Raw genomic sequence first — 22,207 nt, 5'->3', positions numbered from 1 at the left:
GACTGATTGGTGACGGTTTTCCCTGTACGAAGCCAGCCCCCCCAAAACCAGAGAAAAGTGGCTATTTCTTCAAATGAAGAAATCACAAAAAACATGAAAGCATGGCCCAATGAAAGAGAGAAAACGAATCTTCGGAAACTGACCCTGAGGAAATGACGACCCGTTGATTTGATTACCTGACAAAAAATTCAAAATAATTGTCTTAAATAAGGTCAGTGTGCTACAAGAGAACATAGACAGACAATAAATGAAATCAAGAACGTGAAGCATAGACCAAAGTAAACTATCAACTAAGATAGAAACTAAAAAAGGACCAAATAGAAATTCTGGAGCTGAAGGATACAATAACTGAATTGAAAAATTCACTACAAGGGTTCAAAAGCAGATGTGATCAAGCAGAATAAAGGATCTCTGAGCTCAGAGACAGGTCATTTGAAATTACTGTATCAGAAGAACAAAAAGAAAAAAAATAAAGAAAAGCGAAGAAAGCCTAAGAGAATTATGGAACAAAATTCAGATCATGGGGCATAAACGTATCAGTATACATATTATAGGAGTCCTAGAAGGAGAAGAGAGAAAGAATGGAACAGAGAGATTATTTGAAGAAATAATGTATGAAAATTTTCCAAATATGGGAAAGGAAATGAATACCCAAATTCAAGAAGCTCAAAGAACTCCAAATAGGATGGACCTAAAAAAGACCACACTGAGACACACAATCAAACTGGCAATTCAAAGACAAAGAATCTTAAAACCAGCAAGAGAAAAGCTAATTCATCATAAACAAGGGACCAACCATACAATTATCAGATTTCTGAGCAGAAACATTATAGGCTAGAAAGGAGTGAGATGATACATTCAAAGTGCTGGAAGAAAAATCTGCCAACCAAGAATACTATATTTGGGAAAACTGTCCTTCAGAAAGGACAGAGAAGTAAAGACTTTTCTGGATGAACAAAGGCTGGGAGAGTTTATCACCACTAGTTCTGCCTTGCATGAATTGCTAAACAGAATCCTTCAAGTTGAAACAAAAGGACACTAGACTGGAACAGAAAATCATATGAAAACATAAAGCTCTCTGTAAAGGTAAATATACATAAGCACTGAATCCTGAAATACTGTCATGGTAGAACAGAAGTCATTTTTAATTCAGATATAGAATATAGAAGCATAAAAATAACTGCAACTATGTTAAAGAATACAAATTATAAAAAGACGCAATTTGTAACATTGATAACATAGTGACGGGGCAATGTAAAGGAGTAAAGTTTTTGTATGTGATTGAAGTTGTTATTAGTTTAAAATAGATTGTTATAACTATAGAATGTTTTAGGTCATTCCCACGGTAACCAAAAAGAAAATGCCTATAGGAGATACACAGAGGAAAATGAGAAAGGAATCAAAGTATGCTACTACAGAACAAAACAAAACAAAACCCCCAAAGCCCCACAAAGACATAAAAAGGCAGGCAGCAAGAAAGATAAAGGACAAAATAACTATAAAGCACACAAAAAATTTAACATAATGATAATAGTTAAGTACTTCCCTATATGTAATTATTTTAAATGTGAATGGATTAAACTCCCCAATAAAAAGACACAGAGTGGCTGATGGGTAAAAAAAAAAAAAATCCAACTATATGCTATTTATAAGAGACAAACTTCACATATAATGACATACATAGGCTGAAAGTGAATAAATAAAAAAAGATATTCCATGTAAATGGGAACTGAAAGAAAACAGGAGTGTCCATACTTATTTCAAAAATAGACCTTAAGTCGAAAATGATCAAAAAGACACAGAAGGACATTATATAATGATCAAAGGGCCAATTCACCAGGAAGTTATAACAATTATATATGCACCTTAATAGCTGAGCAACCAATATATGAAGCAAACAATGACAGAACTGAAAGAAGAAAAGGCAGTAACACAATAATAGTAAGATATTTCAATGCCTCACTTTTTTTTTAATGTTTATTTATTTAGAGAGAGAAAGGGAGCAAAGCAGCAGAGTGGCAGAGAGAGAGAGAGAGGGAGACGGAGAATCCCAAGCAGGCTCTGTGCCGTCAGTGTGGAGCCTGACATGGGGCTCAATCTCATGAACCAGATCACGACCTGAGCTGAAATCAAGAGCCAGATGCTTAACTAGCCTAGCCCCCCAAATGCCCTGAATGCCTCACTTTCAGTAACAGCTCAACCAGCCACAGCATCCGACTCTCGAAGCTTTCACTCAGCAGAGATTCAGCTATGTTGTTGTATGTATCCTTCCATTCAATTGCTGAGGAGCTGTACAGATACGTCACAGTTTATCCAGTCCCCTGTTGATGACTTACGTGTTGCTTCCAGTTTGGGGCTATTTGAAATAAAGCTGCTATGGATAATTTGTGTACAAGTCTTTGTGTGGGCACATACTTTAGTTTCTCTCGAGTAAATTCCTAGAAGTAGAATGGGTAGATAGTATGGTTCAGTGTATGTCTAACTTTAAAAAAAACTGTCAAACTACTTGCTACAATAGCTGTCCCATTTTACATTCCATCAGCAGTGAGTGAGAGTAACAATTATTCCACATCCTCACCATCACTTGCTATGGACAGTCTTTTTAATTTTAGTCATTCTACTGGGTATCTAGTTTTAATCTGCATTTCCCCAGTGATTAATGATTGACCATCTTTTCATGGGCTTATTTTTCATTTGTATACCCTTAGTTAAAATGTTTCGATAACTTAGAGTTTATCTTAAACAATAAATATGGTGCATTCTTCCAAGAATGTTGAGGATACGTGTTTACCCTTCCTAAATCTCTGTGGATAACATAAATCTATACAAAATCTATAGCAGTACAGAGAATGAGTGTATGTTTGGGTGTTGTGGAGGTGATGGCGGGGGCATATCAACATTCATGTATTATGGAGATTAACCCCACCCCAGCTTTACTGAGATGTAACCGACATATAGCACTGTGTAAACTTATGGTATACAATCTGCCTGTTTGCTACACGTATATGTTGCAATTTGGTTGCTACCACAGCACCAGTTAACACCTCCATCGTGTCACATATTATCTTTTTTTTTTTTTTTTGCCCTGAGAACATTTAAGATCTTAGCAGCTTTTAAGTATATAATACAATGTTTTTTTTTTAATTTTTATAAACTTTCAAAATTTATTTGGAGAGAGAGAGAGAGGGAGAGAGAGAGAGTGTGCGCATGAGCAGGGGAGAGGTAGAGAGACGGAGAGAGAGAATTCCAAGCCAGCTCTGGACTGTCAGCACAAAGCCTGATGCGGGGCTTGAACTCATGAACCGCGAGATCATGACCTGAGCCAAAATCAAGAGTTGGACACTTAACCAACTGAGCCACCCAGGCGCTCCTATGATACAGTGTTGTTAACTGTAATCACAACGCTGTACATTAGATCCCCAGAACTTATTTATTTTCTAACTGGAAGTTTGTATCCAACATCTCCCTCGACCCCTGGTAACCACAGTGACCATGATTCTACTCTCCGTTCCTACAAGATTGGCTCTTTTATTCCACATACAAGTGATATCAAACAGTATTTGTCTTTTTCCAACTTACTTCACTTAGCATAATGCCTTCAGGTTTCATTCATGTTGTTGCAAATGGCAGGATTTCCTTATTTCTCATGGGTGATCAATACTCTATTGTATAGATACTCCCCATCTTCTTTATCTTTTCATCTGCTGACAGACACTTAGTTTCTGCATCTTGGCTACTGTAAATAATGCTGCAGTGAATATGGGAGTGCAGATCTGCCTCTTTTTTTTAACGTTTACTTATCTTGAGAGAGTGAGCAGGGGGAAAGGCAGTGAGAGAGGGAGACAGAATCCCATGCAGGCTCCCCACTGCCAGTGAGGAGCCCAACTAGGAGCTTGAAGCGAGATCGAGACTTGGATGCTTAATCAACTGAGCCACGCAGATGCCCCGATCACTACTTGATTTTATGACCCACTAATATCCTGTTTTCATTTCCTCTGGATACATACCCAGAAGTGAGATTGTTGGGATCATATGATCATTGTATTTTTAATAGATTATTTTATTTTATTTTTTTTATTATTTTTTCTTTTAAATATATATATTTTTATTAATTAATTAATTTTTAAAGTTTATTTATTTTGAGAGACAGAGAATGTGGAGGAGGGCAGAGAGAGGGAGAGCGAGAAACCCGATGCGGGGCTTGAACTCGCAAACCATGAGATCATGACCTGAGCCGATACCAAGAGTCAGATGCTTAATGGACTGAGCCACCTAGGTGCCCTATTTTTAACATATTTTAAATTTTATTTATTTATAGAGAGGGTGAACACAAGAGGGGGAGTGCAAAGAGAGAGAGCGAGAGGGGCGGGGGAGAATCCCAAGGGGGGTCTGCGCTGTCAGCAGAGAGCCCGACACAGGGCTCAAACTCACAAACTGTGAGATCATAACCTGAGCCAAGATCAAGAGTTGGATGCTGAACTGACTGAGCCACCAGGTGTCCCTATTTTTAAAATTTTCAAGAGTCTCCACATTATTTTCCATGGTGGCTGCACCAATTTACATTCTCATCAACAGCACAAGGGTTCCCTTTTTTCTACATCCCTGCCAACACTTGTTACCTCTTGTCATTTTGATGACAGTCATTCTAACAGGTGTGAGGTGGTAACTCATTGTGATTCTGGTGATTAGCGACGTTGAACATTTTTTCATGTGTCTGTTAACCATCTGTGTGCCTCCTTTGGAAGAATGTCTATTCAGTTGTTCTTCAGCTCATTTAAAAGTCTATGTTTTTTTTGTTACTGAGTTGTAGAAGTTCTTTATAAATTTTAGAATATTAAGCCTTATCAGATATGTGGCTATCCATATACCTTCCTCAGTAAAGTGCCTGTTCAAATATTTTCCTGATCCAAAAAACCCAAAAACCAAAAACCAAATTGGGTCATTTTCTTACTATTAAGTTGTAAGAGCTTTTTTTTTATATTCTAGTCCCTTGTCAGATAGGTGTTCTGCAAATATTTTCTATTTTGGCTTGCCTTTCACTTTTTTTTTTTTTTAAGTAAGATCCACACCCAGCATTGAGCCCAGTGCAGAGATTGAACTCACGACTCTGAGATCAAGACCTGAGCCGAGATCAAGAGTCAGATGCTTAACTAACTGCGCCACCCAGGCGTCCTGCCTTTTCACTTGTGTGTCTTTTGAGAAGCAAACGTTAATTTTGATGAAGTTCAATTTATCCATTAAAAAAAAATTTATGGATCATGCTTTTAATGTCGTATCTTACGAAATCTTTGGCTAATCCAAAGTCACAAAGATTTTCTCCTGTGTTTTCTTCTGCATGTTTACAGTTTTCAGTTTTATATTTAGGCTATGATCTATTTGAGTTAATTTTTCTATATGGTGTAATTTGTTGATCAACGTTAATTTTTTTACATGTGGATGTCCAATAAATCCAGCCCTGCTTATTGAAAAGACTATCCTCTTTCCATAAAACTGCTTTTGCATTTTTGTTAAAGGTTAATTGATTATGTATGAGTCTATTTCCAGACACTATATTTTGTTCCACTGCTACATATCTATCAAAAGGAAAACTTTTAATGTCCACATTTCTGGAGTCACATACAACATCTGTTTTACCTGTTTATTTGAATATTTCCCTTCTACTAGTTTGGAAGCTACACATCCCATTTCAATTATTTTTATATTTACTAAACATTTTAGGCATTTTAACACATATATGTAACAAATTTTAAAATTAATCAGTAACCTTACTCTCCTCCCAAACAAAGCCAAGGTCTTTGAATGCTTTATTCTATTACAACTTATATCTCTGCCTTAAATGTTACTGTAGTCCAGGAATTTCATTTTATCTTGATTTTTAAAAATTCTACAATATAGGGGTGCCTGGGTGGCTCAGTCAGTTAAGTGTCTGACTTCAGCTCGGGTCATGACCTCACGGTTTGTGGGTTAGAGTCACCCAATTATATATGTAGGTTAGATCTTTTCACTACATCCTTCATGTCCTTTAATCTCTCCTATTTTCCATCACCGTGACCCTCTGTCCTGCATTCTGGGTAATTTTTCAGCTCTGTCTTCCAAGTCATGCATTCTCTCTTTATCTGATCTAATGAGCTATTCAGGGCCAACAAACTTTTTCTGTAAAGGGTCAAACAGCAAATGTTTGATGCTTTGCATGCCATATGGTTTCTATTGCAGCATGAAACCAGATTGAGCATGGCTGTGCTCCAGGAAAACTTTACTGCCAAAAACAGGTGGTGGCTCAAGCCAGATTTGATCTGCAGGCTGTAGTTTTCCAACCCTTGGTTTAAGCCATCTAACCTTTTTAATAGAGGAATTTCTAATTTCAATTATATTTTCATTTTTGGAAGTTGTATTTGGTTCTTTCCAATCTGCCTAGTAACTTCTATATTCTTTTATCACTTTGCCATACTTAAAACACACAAGCATTCCCCACTATTTTGAATCTGATTTCTGGGATTGTATAGTGAGAATTTGGACAGTGAGGAAACTGTGTTGAGTTTTAAATTTTAGTTTATTATTACTTTAAAATTTTTTTAATGTTTATTTTTGAGAGAGAAAGACAGAATGTGAGTGGGGGAGAGGCAGAAAGAGAGGGAGACACAGAATCCACAGCAGGCTCCAGGCTCTGAGCTGTCAGCACAGAGCCTGACGCAGGGCTCGAACTCACGAACCGTGAGATCACGACCTGAGCCGAAGTCTGATGCTCAGCCAACTGAGCCACACAGGCTCCCCAAATCTTAAATTGTAGATAGCAAGTGTTTAAGTGTTTTAAGAATTCAGATACCTGAGGATAACAACCACATTTAAAAAAAATTATCTGAATCTATTCAGTTCTAGAGTTCAGATAACAAAAGATACCTATATTGTCACTTAAAAAATATATATATATTTTTAAAAAATTTATTTATCTTGAGAGAGAGATGGGGGGTGGGCAAGGAGAGCAGGAATCCCAAGCAGCTCTATGCGGTCAGTGCAGAGCACGACACGGGGCCTGATTTTCATGAACTGCAAGATCATCACCTGAGCTGAATGCCAAGAGTCAGATGCTTAACTAACCGAGCCACCCAGGCGCCCCAGGATTTTATTTTTAAGCAATCTCTACACCCAATGTGGGGCTTGAACTCACAACCCTGAGATCAAGAGTCACATGCTCCACCGACTGAGTCAGCCAGGTGCCCCTTAAAACATATTTGCACCTGATAATTAAAATATCTGTAGTCTCTGGGGTGCTGTCAGCACAGAGCCTGCTTGGGATTCTCTCTCTCCCTCTCCAAACAAACAAATTAACATTTAAAAAATATCTTTAGTCTTTGAAAATTGCATTCTACAGTTTCTTTTGTTGAACATTCATAGTGCTTTATCTTCATGTATCCAGACTTTTTTCAATGTTTATTTTTGAGAGCGAGTACATGAGTGGGGGAGGTGCAGAGAGATAGGGGGACACAGGATCTGAAGTGGGCTCCACGCTGACAGCAAGAGACCAATGTGGGACTTGAACTCATGAACCATGAGATCATGACCTGAGCCAAAATCAGACAGTCAACTGACTGAAACACCCATGAGCCCCAAGACTTTTATTGTATTTAATTTTTAAAATTTATTTTTGAGGGGGAGAGGGGCAGCGAGGGAGACAGGATCTGAGCGGACTCTGTGCCGACAGCACACAGCACGATGCAGTGCTGGAACTCACAAACCATGAGGTTGTGACCTGAGCCAAAGTCAGAGGTGCAACTGACTGAGCCACCCAGGTACCCCCCCACCCCCGCCCTTTGTTTTTCATCGTGTGTTCCTGTTCTTTGTAACTTCATCTGAAGGCCTGGTTTGAGGCTTGTCTGCAGCATACTCCTTCGGAGTGGGTCTAAGCCTGTGTCTCCTAGGCACCTGGGAGCAGCACCAACAGTCCCACCTTAAGCCCAGCTTTCAGCTTGGGGTTCCGCAGGTCACACACGGGTGATACATACTCTGTCTTCCAAACTCTGTGATTGAGGGCTTAAGGTTAGGGATTTTCCAGGGAGCTTTTCCTGTTTTTTGCATTCCAGGAGTGCCAAGGTGGAAACCGTCCTCTGTGGGGTGGATTCTTTTCTAGTTGACCCACTGCCACTATTTCCTATTAGGAGTCCTGGCTTTATGAAGGGATTCTTTGATCTGACTCCTGACGTTTTGGGGGCCCCTGGCTGTTCTCTCTTGTTCCCCATGAATGGCCTCTAGACCCAGGATCTAGGCCACTAGGGAGTAGCCAGGACAAAGGCCAGCCCTTGCATTTACTCCTTTGGGTTTAAATTTTCTATTCACTGGAATCTCCAAAGAATTTCCCTTAAAAATGTTTTTTTTTACTGATTTTAAGAGAGAGGGAGAGAGAATGAGAGGGGGAGGGGGCAGATGGAGGAGGAGGGAGAGAATCCCGAGCAGATGCACCCTGTCAGCACAGAGCCTGACGGGGCGCTTGATCTCAGGAACCACGAGACCACGACCTGTGCCAAAACCAAGAGCTGGATGATTAACCGACTGAGGCATCCAGGCGCCCTAAGAATTTCCCTTTTTCTTGCCAACTCAGCCACGCATTTACAAGTTTTTTTTTTCATTTTCTTATTTCCTTCCTCTTCCCCCCCCCTCTCCCCCCCCCCCCCCAATATTCAATTCACCACTTTTAGGAGTGCTATTCCTGGAGGAGTTTCCTTGAATATTCAGTCCATCTTACTGTCAGAAATAGAAGTAATAATTTCAGTAAGCAGGAGCACACATATGAATAACTAAAAAACTTAAGTCTGACCTCTTTATTTTTCATATGAGAAAACACGCTTAAAGAGGTAAAGTCACTTGTTCGAGAGTTCACAGTTAGTGGCAAGGCCATCAGCAAAACCCAGGTTGCCTGATTGCCGGCCTGGTCCTTGCCCATTCTACAAGTATGCCTCTTTGGCAAAGAATCCATGTAAAGTGTGGCACTTTCCATACAGCTGTGAGTTTACACGAGTAAGTACGGCTGTATTCACATGTGCATTCCTGCCATATGCTATTCCAAGCTTAGCAGCTTGGCAGATTCTACAGAATATGGCGGTCTTAATAATGATAAATATCCAGACAAAGTAAACTCAAAATCTCTTTTCATAGCCCCATGTTTCAGACCCTTCTCATATGCCCAGAATAGCCTTGTCTTATAATAATCTTGTCTTATAAAGCAAGCTGCAATCTTGAGACTTGGGAAAAATCCCATGATACTTCTGCTAGAAGGGAGACTACATCCTGCCTTGACCAATGTTTCTACAAGGCCAACTCATACTAAGAAGGTAAACTGTTTGTAACATTTTAGAAAAGTTAAGGTTTTAAAATGTAAGAGTTTCTTTTCTGTTCCAGTAGAACAGTGAGTTTTATAACATAGGCTCTATTCATGGAACAAATTAAGTAAAGTTAAGAGGCTGATTACATCAACTTTCACCATACATTCTCTTCAAATAAAAATGAATTCACTTTCCAAGGGAAGACAGTCATTACTTATTTAGAAAGAATATGGTTAAGAGTATGAAAATTATTTATAATTGTAGATAAAATGAAGGCAGAAGAAAGTAACTACAGAGAGAAGATGAAAAACAATATACGTCGTTTTTGTTAATTCTTTAAACAGAATCAGATTATGGCAAAGATTTTACAAAACGGAGTCTGTAGCACATTTACAGGAGTAATGTGAAAATAAGACAAGTATATAGATTTCTTTACCTTTCGTGCCACCAACAAGATTTTAAAAATCTGCTGGGACTTAATTGTGTTGTACTCAGTGCCTGGAGTTGTTCCACGTGCGGCAGAGGCAAAGGGACAGGGCCACCCTCGCAGGTCCTTTATCACCTGCGGTGACTCTTACCTCAAACAGTTACTACACATAATTTCCATGATGCCACACCTTTAGCGCATTTGAAAAACCCAATAAAATATCTGATTTTCTTGTTTTTTCCCTATTTTATTGATTTCAGTACGCTTTTAACACTTTTGTATGAATTATAAAAAAGTAAAGAGAAACCACACTGTATAATTACTGTTGTTCACTACACTCTAGTTGCAAATAAGATTCTTTTTCAAAAGTTGTATCATCTCCAGAAGCCGTTATATTAAATATTAAATGTTCAAAGGCTTCGGGACTTCTGATGGCAACATAATTCCCTTAAAGCTTGGGCAAGGAAGCATGATGTCAGATGTCCCCACAGTGGAGACAATTGCCAGTAACAATTGCCACAGAGTGATACAACTGTAGAGAGCAGAATTAAACCTGGAATTATTTCCAGTTGAACATTTAGCTCGTGCTCGTGTTTTCTGTCACCGAAAATGTGATCAATATATGTGTGTATGTAGCTCTTTGTCTGAATCTAGGATATGGACATTTTAAAGGTCTTTAATGAAGATTACTGAACATTCCCAACAAGGCATACCACTTAGAGCTCCCACCAGAAGTACTTAACTTATAAAAAAATACCCATCTCATCTCATCCTCGGTATCCTAAAGAATTATCCTTTTAAAAAAATCATTGAGGGGCGCCTGGGTGGCACAGTCGGTTGAGCAGTCCGACTTGAGCCAGGTCACGATGTCGCGGTCCGCGAGTTCGAGCCCCGCGTCGGGCTCTGGGCTGATGGCTCAGAGCCTGGAGCCTGTTTCCGATTCTGTGTCTCCCTCTCTCTCTGCCCCTCCCCCGTTCATGCTCTCTCTCTGTCCCAAAAATAAATAAACGTTGAAAAAAAAATAAAAAAAAAATCATTGATAATTTTATAGCTTAATTTACATTTCTTGAATTCTTGGCAACGCTACATTTTGCTTCATATTTACTACCGTACAGGAGACAACAGCTGTCCACCTTCCTGCAGCCCATATGCTCTTTAAATCATTGGAATCTGATTTTCGCCTCCAGCAGCGTACTGAGACCACATTCCTCAGGGTTACCCACACTATCTTAATTGGAAATTCTTATGGCCTTTTTAGTTTTCCACGTCCAATTAACCGATACATTTCCGATAATTCTCCAACATCCAACTCCCTCCCTTAAGCTGGGGAGACTATCAACTGTCCCCTATCAGTTTCTTGTTTTTTGAAAGTGCTACCCCTTTCCCTCTGAACATGTTACAAACACAGTGTCCCTTACTCTTTTCTATTTAAAAAAACCTGTTTTTAAATGTTTATTTATTCTTGAGAGAGAGAGAGAGAGAGAGAGAGAGAGAGAGACACAGAGTATGAGCGGGGAAGGGGCAGAGAGAGGAGACACAGAATCTGAAGCAGGCTCCAGGCTCTGAGGCATCAGCACAGAGCCCGACGCGGAGCTCGAACTCCCAAACTGTGAGATCATGATCTGAGCCGAAGTTGGACACTTAGCCGACTGAGCAACCCAGATGCCCCCCTTACTCTTTTCAATCTCTTCTTCTTCTTCTTTTTTTTGAAATATAATTTATTGTCAAATTGACTAACATACAGTGTGTAAAGTGTGTTCTTGGTTTTTGGTGTAGATTCCCACGGTTCATCGCTTACATACGACACCCAGTGCTCATCCCAACAAGTGCCCTCCTCAATGCCTCTCCCTCACCCTCCCATCAACACTCAGATTGTTCTCTGTTTTTCACTCTTCTTAAATTATTCTCTTGGAGCTCCTGGGTGACTCAGTTGGTTAAGCGTCCGACTTCAGCTCAGGTCATGATCTCGTGGTTCATGAGTTCGAGCCCCGCATTGGGCTCTGTGCTGACAGCTTGGAGCCTGGAGCCTGCTTTGGATTCTGTGTCTCCTCTCTCTGTCCCTCCCCTGCTCATGCTCTGTCACACACACTCTCTCAAGAATGAATAAACAAAAATTTTTTTAAAATGATTCTCTTTTGGTGAGCTGTAAACTATCCATTTTACTGGATTTCACTATCCATTAGACATTAAAAATTTTTTTTTGGTCTCTCTCTCTCTCTCTCTCCTCCCTCTCCAAGATAATACTCACTTTAGCACCTACAAAGATGCAATCACTATGGAAGATCTTCTCTTATTCCTTAAGCATAAAGAAAGTTTTGTTTATATCTAGAAGTATGGAAGAACATCAGACAGCACTTTTGAGACCTTCAGCATGAATCTATTGTCCAATTTACTTCTAGGTATTTTGCAGTCAGACTTGTAAGCAATCTATACTCTTGTTACAAAAAAGCTGATATTCCTTTGCCTCTGCCCCTTTTGAAAGTTAAGGGGCAGCGTAGCATAGCTACGGATCCAAAGTACCTTCCCAACCCCTACCATCTAAAAGAGAATGGCATCGTCAGCTGAAATGCTTTAATCCCGCATAATTTTACAAGACCCGTTGCTTGGACCTAATTTTACTGTGAAAACTTTCCCTCATTTTCATATTGTTACAGCTGTGATTCTCAGTTTCACTTCACCCCTTACTCTCTACTCCTATTGAGCTAATTGTATTATTATCCAACAGAACAGCTAACAGGGATGTATCAAAATTGGAAAAGGTGATTGTGGTAGCTACTGTAATAGGTAACACTCAGTTGAAGGAGGCTGTGGAGGGAATCAGTGAAGATGTGAGCAAAGTAGAGAAATGGTCTATTACATTTTCAGAATTCTATTTTGTATATCTTAAATGCTTAGTACCTGGTATATGAAAAACATATGGAAGAAAGACAAGCTGGAAGGGAATTGGTATTTACTGAATACCTGCTATGGTCAGGAACTTGATACATGCTTATTTGTTGATAGAAATACAAGAAAAAAAAAACAACTGATGGAATATGTGTGTGTGCGTGTGTACATATAAAATGTGTATATATATTTTACATATATGTGTAATATACATTTGTTTTATATATTTTATCAGATTTGAATACATATATTACATATATCAGTAAAATGTTTAGATTGGATTTCCTGTGCTTTTTGTAATTTGCCTCTGATGGAAATCCCAAAAGAAGAGTTTCATGATTTTTTTTTTTTAGTGAATGTTTTGGTTAACAGCATTATTGGAATAAATAGTCAGTTTTCCAAACTGGTAACCTCAAAAACCAACACTCACTTGTATATACAATTTCTAGTATTTTTGTTAAAAAAAAAAAAACACCTTTCTATAAACTCTACGGTAAGACAGAAGTACACTTGACATTTATCTTCACGCATGGATAAGTGTGATCTTGTGGTGGTAGGAAAAACACTGAAAGTAACAAACTCCAGGATCACATGTTGAGTAGAGGTGAGGAGTGGCCCCTCACTATACACAGATGTGGACAACAAAACTTCAGATACTGCCCACAGTCTCCCTGGTCAAACAGGAATTGCCCTTATCAAGTGCCTTCTGTGTCAGGCACTGTCTTAAGTGCTTTCTTCCTTTCTTTTCTTTTCTTTTTTTTTTTTAAGTTTATTTATTTTGAGAGAGACAGAAACAGCGTGAGTCGGGGAGGAGCAGAAAGACAGGAAGACAGAATGCCAAGCAGGCTCTGCACCGTCAGCATGGAACCTGATGTGGATCTCCAACCCATGAAACCGTGAGATCATGACCTGAGCCGAAACCAAGAGTCAGATGCTCAACCGACTGAGCCACCCAGCTGTCCCTGTCTTAAGTGCTTTCTATGTATTAATGCATCTCTCCCTCTCAGTAACCCTATTAGGTAGGTCCTATTTTCGGTCCCATTTTACTGACGAGGAAACTGTGACAAAAAGATTAAGTAATGTGCTCAAGATCATGTAAGATGCAGTGACTTGGAAAAAAGGGTCCACAGACACTGAGGAATTAATTACAATGACCTCAAATGCAGGACAATACGCTAAGGGCCAGAGCAAAGTAGTATGTTATGTTGAAGACACAAAACCTCATACGCTCTGTTAACATGTGCGCCACATATTTGGAGGTGGCTGGGACAGCTAAGACCGCTTTAAGAGGAAACGTTCAGTGACACAGAATCTTATTGCTATCGCACAAGCTGCATGCTTGGATCAGATGGCTAAAACCAGTACTTTGATCAAGAAGACAACCCCCGGGTCTCCACCTGTCACCCCCAGGGATATTCATGGAGAGTCTGGTCTGGAGCAAGAAAACAAGATTTAGCACAACTACAGTGTGGGTGCCAAACCTGGCCCATCCCTGTTCTTGAACATCTAGTGAGCTAAGAGCAGTTTGTACGTTTTCAAATGGCTGGGAAAAATATTTTGTGACCCACGAAATTTATAGGACATTCACATTTCAGCGTCCAAAGCTGAAGCTTCAGAGAGGCCAGCCGCACTCGGTCACTTCCCTGTCGCCTCTGCGTGCCTGCCTTTGCAACACAGCAAGTGTCAGGTACAGCCCCGGAGCCCCAGCTCTCTACCACCAGGCTCTCCACAGAAAGAGTGTGCCGACCCCCTGGCTCAGAGAATCCCTGTACCAGAAAACAGGCGGTCCGTTAGCAGGGGACACCAGCAAGGCAGACTGACACAAAGGGACCTCTTCACAATCTGTGACCCAGAGAACGCTTCGGTGCTGTAGTGAGCACTATCGACCCTCTGGCAACATTCACTGCTACCGAAGCTCACTTTGTGTTACGTATCAGCTTCCAAATGCTCACATTCTGGGGAATCCGGCAAAATTGCTCCTTGGCTTTCTGGGGTAAGGGGCGGGGGGGCTGGACCAGACAGGAGTGACTGTCTTGAGAAATAAGAGCCCTCAGTGCCTCTGGCTTCTCTGGGCTTTTTTGCCCCGGGCATACTCGCTGTCTTTCTTCCTAGACATCAGCTACATTTTGCTGACTGGATTCTTTGAACGTAGGTGCATTCACATGTGCTTTTCCTGCCTCACCTCCTTAGGCCGCCATCTTCCGTTCGTCCGGAGGCGCTGGGCACTAGGCATGAGCTCTTCCCTCTGCCTGTGACACCACTGAGGCTCGCAAAACTGTGAGAAGGTCTTCTGGTCAAAAACGTACTCGTCTTTGGACTATAATCTTAAAACTTCAGTTTTTAAAACTAGAACATGGTCACAGTGTACTTTATAAAAAATAGGTTCCTCAAAAAGTTGACCTTAAAGGAAATTTCTGTTCACTGAGTCATATTATCCTACTCGTTTTCATTATAAAATTATTTGTGTAAAATTAAGAGATACATTTTCACAGGAAAAGTTCACACCCAAGACATGATAAAAATTAAATGAAAAAATGCAGCAAACTATTATCACACAGAGTGAATAAAAATGATTTGAAAATGAAACCTTAACGACAAACACAGTACTCAAGTCACAAGATGCAACCATCATGCTGAAATGGACGATGCCTTACAAGAAGGCACTCTTGTTTCCTGAGGACAGATACACATGAGAAGCAGATGCGTTCTGCGCATTTCCTGGCCTTTCGATGCAAGCCAGCTCACTAGGCAGGCATAGGATTCCTCCTCTCATCTGGCTTATCCAGCAGAGCATACAGAGGCTGACCTTGGAGACTTGGAACGGGTCGAATACAGCTCTCTTTGTGTGAGTTGATGGTCAGCGTGCCTTTTTTTCTGAATTGTTTGATGTTTTGGCACTGAACAGCTAAAACCTTAACCCAAAATTTGGCACTTAAAAGAGTAATGCATTTCTACTTCAACCAGTTAAAACAAGTTCATTTCATCTTAAGTTAATTCTACAAAAACAAACCAAAGTACTGAAAATCCTGGAATGGATATTCAATATTCTAAACCAGACACCATTGCTTTTCGATGCAGTTCGTAATCAAGTAATAATAATAATAGCTCCTCAGCACTGAGTATTTGCACTGAGCCCCTTCCGTGGGCGTGCACGTAATTTTAAGTCAGTTTCAAGCTCAAACCACCTCCCAGGGTACTACACTCAGGAGTGACAGAGTGAGGGCACGAGGCCAGAGGCTGGATGACTGCCACTACTAAGAAGTTACATTTGGTGGTAATGACCGCAGCAACCTTTCTACATGCACCACATCACACTTACTCTTGCAATATCTCCTTTAAGATCAGCATCAGCGGGGACCTTGTCAGAAATGCAAATTCCTGGGCACGGCCCAGACTGGTTCAGAGATGCTGGACTAGGAGCTCAGCAGGCTGTTTTCACAAGCCCTCCAGGTGACTCTGACACGTGCTCAAACTGGAGAGCCACTAAAGAGGATGGGTGCCGAGGCTCATTAAACAAAATAACAGCAAAAATAAGGCTGCCGTGGGACCAGCCTGATCTGGAAGAAAAGGAACATTTTCTTCTTTTTTGGAAATTTTGTATGAGTGTGAGAGGAGACAGTGAGCATGCACTCACGTGTGAGCGAGTGGGGGAGGGGCAGAGAGAGAGAATCTCAAGCAGGCTCCACGCTCAGCGCCTGACGCGGGGCTCGATCCCAAGACGCTGGGATCATGACCCGAGCCGAAATCAAGAGTCAGATGCTCGCTCAACTGGCTGAGTCACCCAGGCGCCCTTAAAAAAGGACAATTTTCAAGGACTCCTGCTAATCATTTCAGAAATCGCTATTTCACATATTCCAATATGTAAATTCCTTGTGGTCCTCTTTCCCGGGCAATACTTGAAAAAATCTAGTTGTAGGCGCGGCATTTACTTTAGCAGCTTAAGGCTGGCCTCTTTTGAATGCATTTGGGAAATCATTCCTTTCCACTAACTGACCCGTGGGCCTAACCCGGACGGAAGTGCCAAATATTTCCACATAAAGACAGAAATGTGCATCTTGAGGTCTCACAGGTAGAGGTGTTAGATGGTTAAGACGGGGGCCTGTCACATGTGGGGTTACAGTAAATAGGCAAGCGGCCATATGCACACGGTGAGTGGCGGGGAGCCGCCGGAGGGGGTGAGGGTGCATTTGCAGCGTGCTTGCTGGATGCTCTGAAAGGGCCCGTGAGGGGAGGGGAAAGAGGAAGTGAGAGAGGCATCCACAGCAGGGTTTGTTCAGACTTCAAAGCCAGGACAGCCTGCACACGAGCTGGAGAAAAAAGGCAGAAGACGCGATTCTCGAAAAAGTGTTACGGTGGAACCAGCAAGGTCACTGAAAGAGGCATCGAATTCGGGCTGCAGGAGCGAATGAAGAAGTCTGGGATGCCATGTAACTCAAGGGACCAGGAAATAAGGAACAAAACGTCAAATGGTGGGGGAAGAAAGCAAGCAAGCAAGGACCCTGAAAAGGAAGTATTTAATACTTTAAACTTGTGCCAAGAGAACCAGGCACCATGACACCCAGCTTGTAAAAATGTGCCAATAACACAGTTTCTACTCCAAAATTCCCTCCTGTGAGGATAAGGCGCATTTGTGCACTAGGACTATTTGTGTTGGACTGAAATGGAATAGATGAGAGAAAGGAAAAATTATTGAACAAGAAAACAGCAGGGGGTGAGGGCCAGGGCCAGGGCCAGGGCCAGGAGGTGAATTTGGAACGGCAAGGCCTCTCCCTCTCTGCGCTCGGTTGTCAGATCCCGGGCGGCCTCAGCCGTCTGCCTCTGCTACCCTGACCCTGACTGCGGTGGAGGCGCCAGGCCCAGCTGAGGCGCCCCATGTGTTCTGAGACACGGTGTGGTTTAAGGAGTCTCACTGGGGAGAGGTCACCTCGGGAGGCTGAGCAAAACTCTCGGTGTCGGGGGGTCTGGCCCCTCAGTGGCCTCTGAGGCACACCCTGATCCTTCCGATGTTTGTGAGAGGCAGACGACGGTCTGGGCAGAGTTTCTTGGGGTGGAACTGGGGACGCTGTCCTCTGGGCTCCGCTTCAGCACCAACCGGGCACGCCCTGGCATCCTGTTAGGAGGTCCTGATGTTTCTGAAGCAGACTTCAAGCTGAAGACATCCGGGTAACTCAGGCTCAGGTCTAGAGGCTAACACTGGCGACATTCTGCAAGCTTGTGAATTACCAGAGAAGGCTCTGAGAACTTAATACAAGACTGCTGGGAGTCGTTCTGGGAGGGACTGGCTGGTGACTCTGAACTTCAGATTTTGATTTTTTTATAATTACTTTGTTTGAATCTCACACTAAAAAAAGTTGATTTTTTTTTTGAGAGAGCATGTACATGTGTGCGTGGGGGAGGGGCAGACAGGGAGAGCGAGAACCCTAAGCAGGCCCCAAGCCCCCAGCGAGGGGCTTGATCTCACAAACCGTAAGCTCATGACCTGAACCCAGATCAAGAGTCGGAGGCTTAAGTGACTGAGCCACCCAGGCGCCTCTGAGTTTAAGATTTTTAGAGGGAAGTGTAAAAAACTTAGAAGATGGTGAATCCATCTTTAATAAACTTTAATAAAGAACTTCGATAAACACTTAACACTTCGCTAGGGTTACCAAGACAATGACTCCTGAAGGGACACTCAATTTCAAGAAAAGCTCCTATCACAGGCCGCCTGCTTCCTAAGAGCAAGGATGAAGCAGCAGCCTCGAGACGTCTGCTGAACCTTCCACGTTCCTCTCAGCTGATGCCCACAGCCTTGTGTGCCGACCCTTCGCCACTAGGGACATTGCTGGTACATACAAGTCCATGATCCCTCTCCAAAACTCCCAGTTCCAAAGAGGTCGGAAAGCCAAGTTTTCAGGTGGCAATATGTAAACTTCATGGGCATAAAGCCCGACTTGACCTGAAGCTATTTTTAGCCATTATTTAACCTTAGTGTAATTACCCATGTGTTTTCCCGAGTCAGTAACAGTTCTGTCTGATTGTGAGGTGCACCCCACGGGTATTATATATGGGTAAAACACCACAGAAGGTTTCTAAACTCCAAAAGATGCTGAATTCCACAACACGCTTGGCCCCACAGACTTTGGGTAAGAGGCTGCAGGCCTGCTTGGCCGTCGCCCGCTTATGAGAACTGCTGGGACAGATCTTTCAGACCCAGGACTCAGTTAAATCCAACCCCAGAGAGCTGAGTGAACACACTGAAGCAGGGGTGGGGCAGGGGTAACAGAGCGGAGGCCACATCTGAGGCTTAGGGGACAGTATGGGAACGTCAACGCCCATCACGACCACGGGGGGCTGACGAGGTAGGAAATGGCTACTCCTCGATGCGGCAAACCGCCCTTGGCGTGCGTGGGACACAGACTGCAGGCGGCAGCTGCTACTTTCTGAGGCCGTGGGTAACTACTCCTGGGACCTGAGGGTAAACAGGTGAGGACTGTGAGGTTCAGCTGGAAAAGCCGGACTGATCCTCAGAGAATCAAACTGTCTTGCTAGAAGGAGATGCCCCTGATGATCGTAACTGCTTAAACCCATCTGGCCAAGCAGAGCTCAGATCTCAGGAAAGAATCTTTGCCCCAGCTGCAGTCTGTATCCCCAGGAAAGTCAGTAGCATTCTCAGCAGCGCCTGAGACCTGGGTGTCCTTCCAACTAGATTTTAATTTCCCTGAGCACAGGGACCGTGTTTTACTCATCCCTATGCCTCTGGCACTTAGCACAGTCTTTTTTTTTTTTTTTTTAATTTTTTTTTTCAACGTTTTTATTTATTTTTGGGACAGAGAGAGACAGAGCATGAACAGGGGAGGGGCAGAGAGAGAGGGAGACACAGAATCGGAAACAGGCTCCAGGCTCTGAGCCATCAGCCCAGAGCCCGACGCGGGGCTCGAACTCACTGACCGCGAGATCGTGACCCAGCCGAAGTCGGACGCTCAACCGACTGCGCCACCCAGGCGCCCCTAGCACAGTCTTTATTTGGCACCTGGTATGCATCTAATAAGCGTTTGCAAATGAATGAAATAAAGGCCTACCCGAACTACGCCTTACACTGTCTCTGCCCTGATGCCTACATCACAAAGAGACGAGGGGTGGAGCTGGGCGGGGGCACGGACCCGGGTCACGTCTGCAGGACAGTGCGACGTACAGATATGAGAGAATGTACGTGTATTTACACATCCCAATTTAGCCTTTATTTTTCTATCCGTTTCTTTAAAACCACCAAATTTCTACTAAGTTTAACTTATACTATTCCTCTGACGTGGACAGAGAAGGCAGATTTTGATGATGAGGAAAACGGGAAGGAAAACTTAACAACCTTGTTACTAAGTAATGCTGTGACAAGTGGTCGAAGTCAAGGAACTGAGCGATGCAAACAAATTTAGAAATCACTGAAAGCCTACGGCATTTATGTGGCTGGTCCAAAGGGAGACGGCTGTCGTGATCAAGACAGGAACTAGAATCATGTCTCCTAATGCCCAGACTGGCACAATTTCTACACTAAAGTATACTCAGCACTGCCAGCATTCTAGAAGGCCATCTTACTTCTCATCGCACTGCCCTAAAAGGTAAATTAACAAAATGTAACACAGTAAAACCTTGTTAGCATGGACATCTATGGTAATCTATTCAGCATGAACTTATTTATTAACCACTTAGCAAAAACAGGTATGCTTACCGAAGAAGTAAAATCCACTGACATTCACCATCATGCACATAACAGAATGCTTACAAAATTAATAGGAGTAAGTGAGGTTTTACTGCGTACAGAACAAAAGGCATTCTTTCTGATTATTCAAGATGTTTCAAGAAGCCCATGTGCTAGACGTCGGTCAAATCCAGTACGTCAAGGAAACAGGAAATACTCACCACTGCCGGCACTGCCCTCTCTTCTGCTGCGGGAGCCCCCGCCGCTATCTCTGCCAGACCTTACGCGCTAGAACAAGAAGATGAGTTTAAAAGAATGAATGATATTCCCTTGAAGGTGAATATAAGTAAACGCTGATTTTTTTTAAAAGCTTATTTATTTATCTTTGAGACAGAAAGAGAGAGAGAGAGAGAGAGAGAGAGCAAGGGAGGGGCAGAGAGAGAGGAAGGCAGAATCCCAAGCAGGCTCCACACCATCAGTGTGGAGCCCTATGCAAGGCTCAAACTCAAGGAACCATGAGATTGTGACCTGAGCCAAAATCAAGAGTTGGTGCCTAACCGACTGAGCCACGCAGGTGCTCCTAAATGTTGATTTTTTTTTAACGTTTTTATTTATTTTTGAGACAGAGAGAGACAGAGCATAAACGGGGGAGGGGCAGAGAGAGACGGAGACACAGAATCCGAAGCAGGCTCCAGGCTCTGAGGATCAGCCCAGAGCCCGACACGGGGCTTGAACTCACGGACCGTGAGATAGTGACCTGAGCTGAAGTCGGACGCTCAACCGACTGAGCCACCCAGGCGCCCCAATGTTGATTTTTTCAATTAACGTTACTGTGTAGCGCTTAAGACTTACTGCTCCTACTCTCCTAAGAGCTGGGTGCACACTGCTCCTTACCTTGATTCTATGAGAGAAAAGACAAAGTTGTTCTGTAAACAAAGGGTTCCCAGCCTGCCCTCCACCAGGGTCCTCAGGCCTTAGTAAATACCCAGGGGGCACTTGCACTCAGGTGCAGCGTAACCACTGCTTATAAAGCAAATATGCTCCTGAGGTGAAGGTTGAGGTCTTAGACCCGGGGGATGGGAGGGGAGGAGGGAACCCACCGAAGGGCTATATCCTGCATTAGTTTTACTCTGTAATGGCTGGACTTGAACTATTTTGAGGGGAAAAAAGGTAAACTTTGTGTTTTGCTTAGGCGTTATACTTCTTGTATTGACACTGAATCTGTCTCAAGTCATACTGCCGGATTCTCATATGCCTAATGCTGTGTTTAGAGAGACAGGGTAGTTAGTGAAGAGAGTCAGACAGCTTTTGACAATTATTTACTCCACAACTAAATTAAAATTTTAAACATAGATTGGTACCTTATTTAGATCTTCAATAATATAAGCAAAATTTCATATCTGATTCAAAAGACAAATTATTTATTCCCCAGTGAATTCTGAATTATCAGATCACAGATTAGAGGTTACTGACATTGTGATCGGCTAGGAAGAAAAAAAATTTCAATAACTCATTTCTCTAAAATGAAACACTCAGTACTTTCAAATATATGTAAATATGCCCCAATTTCTTCTGTTAAAAAGAAACCTCCCTTGAAACCCCATCTCTCCCCTTTGCCCCTTCTCTTGAAAATCTAAAGATAACATAACAAAATAAAAATTTTAATGTCTGTAATCAGATTTTATTTCACAACTTGTTTTTCATCTTTCTGAAGATCATTTCTAGCATATGCAAAAGACCTACACGATACTGAAATAAACTCATAGGTACACATGCCTGTGTGACCTGAAGGGTTTTCAAACCAAATGTGAGAAAAGATCTTGCACTTGCTTTAGTGACCATACGTTTAGAACAGGACAGTTTAGGAGAGTGAGCACTCTCCACGATCACCACATTCTTCGCCCCATT

At 42.2% G+C, this 22,207-nt stretch overlaps 1 protein-coding gene across 9 annotated transcripts in view; it reads right to left on the bottom strand.

The window, feature by feature from the left end:
• IFT88 (intraflagellar transport 88) overlaps positions 1–22,207 on the bottom strand; it is a 133,228-nt gene that overhangs the window by 4,173 nt on the left and 106,848 nt on the right. For 8 of the 9 annotated variants that reach the window (XM_023248988.2, XM_023248958.2, XM_023249092.2 and 5 more), the window contains one exon: positions 20,521–20,587. In XM_023248988.2, the coding sequence (XP_023104756.2) occupies positions 20,521–20,587 (67 nt within the window). Of the gene's footprint in view, positions 1–15,808; positions 17,839–20,520; positions 20,588–22,207 lie in introns of those variants that run through there. The other variant, XM_045038830.1, reaches the window with a different exon arrangement.

The sequence above is a fragment of the Felis catus genome, chromosome A1 (genome assembly GCF_018350175.1).
Source record: "Felis catus isolate Fca126 chromosome A1, F.catus_Fca126_mat1.0, whole genome shotgun sequence".
Classification (NCBI taxonomy): domain Eukaryota; kingdom Metazoa; phylum Chordata; class Mammalia; order Carnivora; family Felidae; genus Felis; species Felis catus.
The sequence above is the reverse complement of the archived record's forward strand: the minus strand, read 5'-3'. Positions and strand labels throughout refer to the sequence as shown.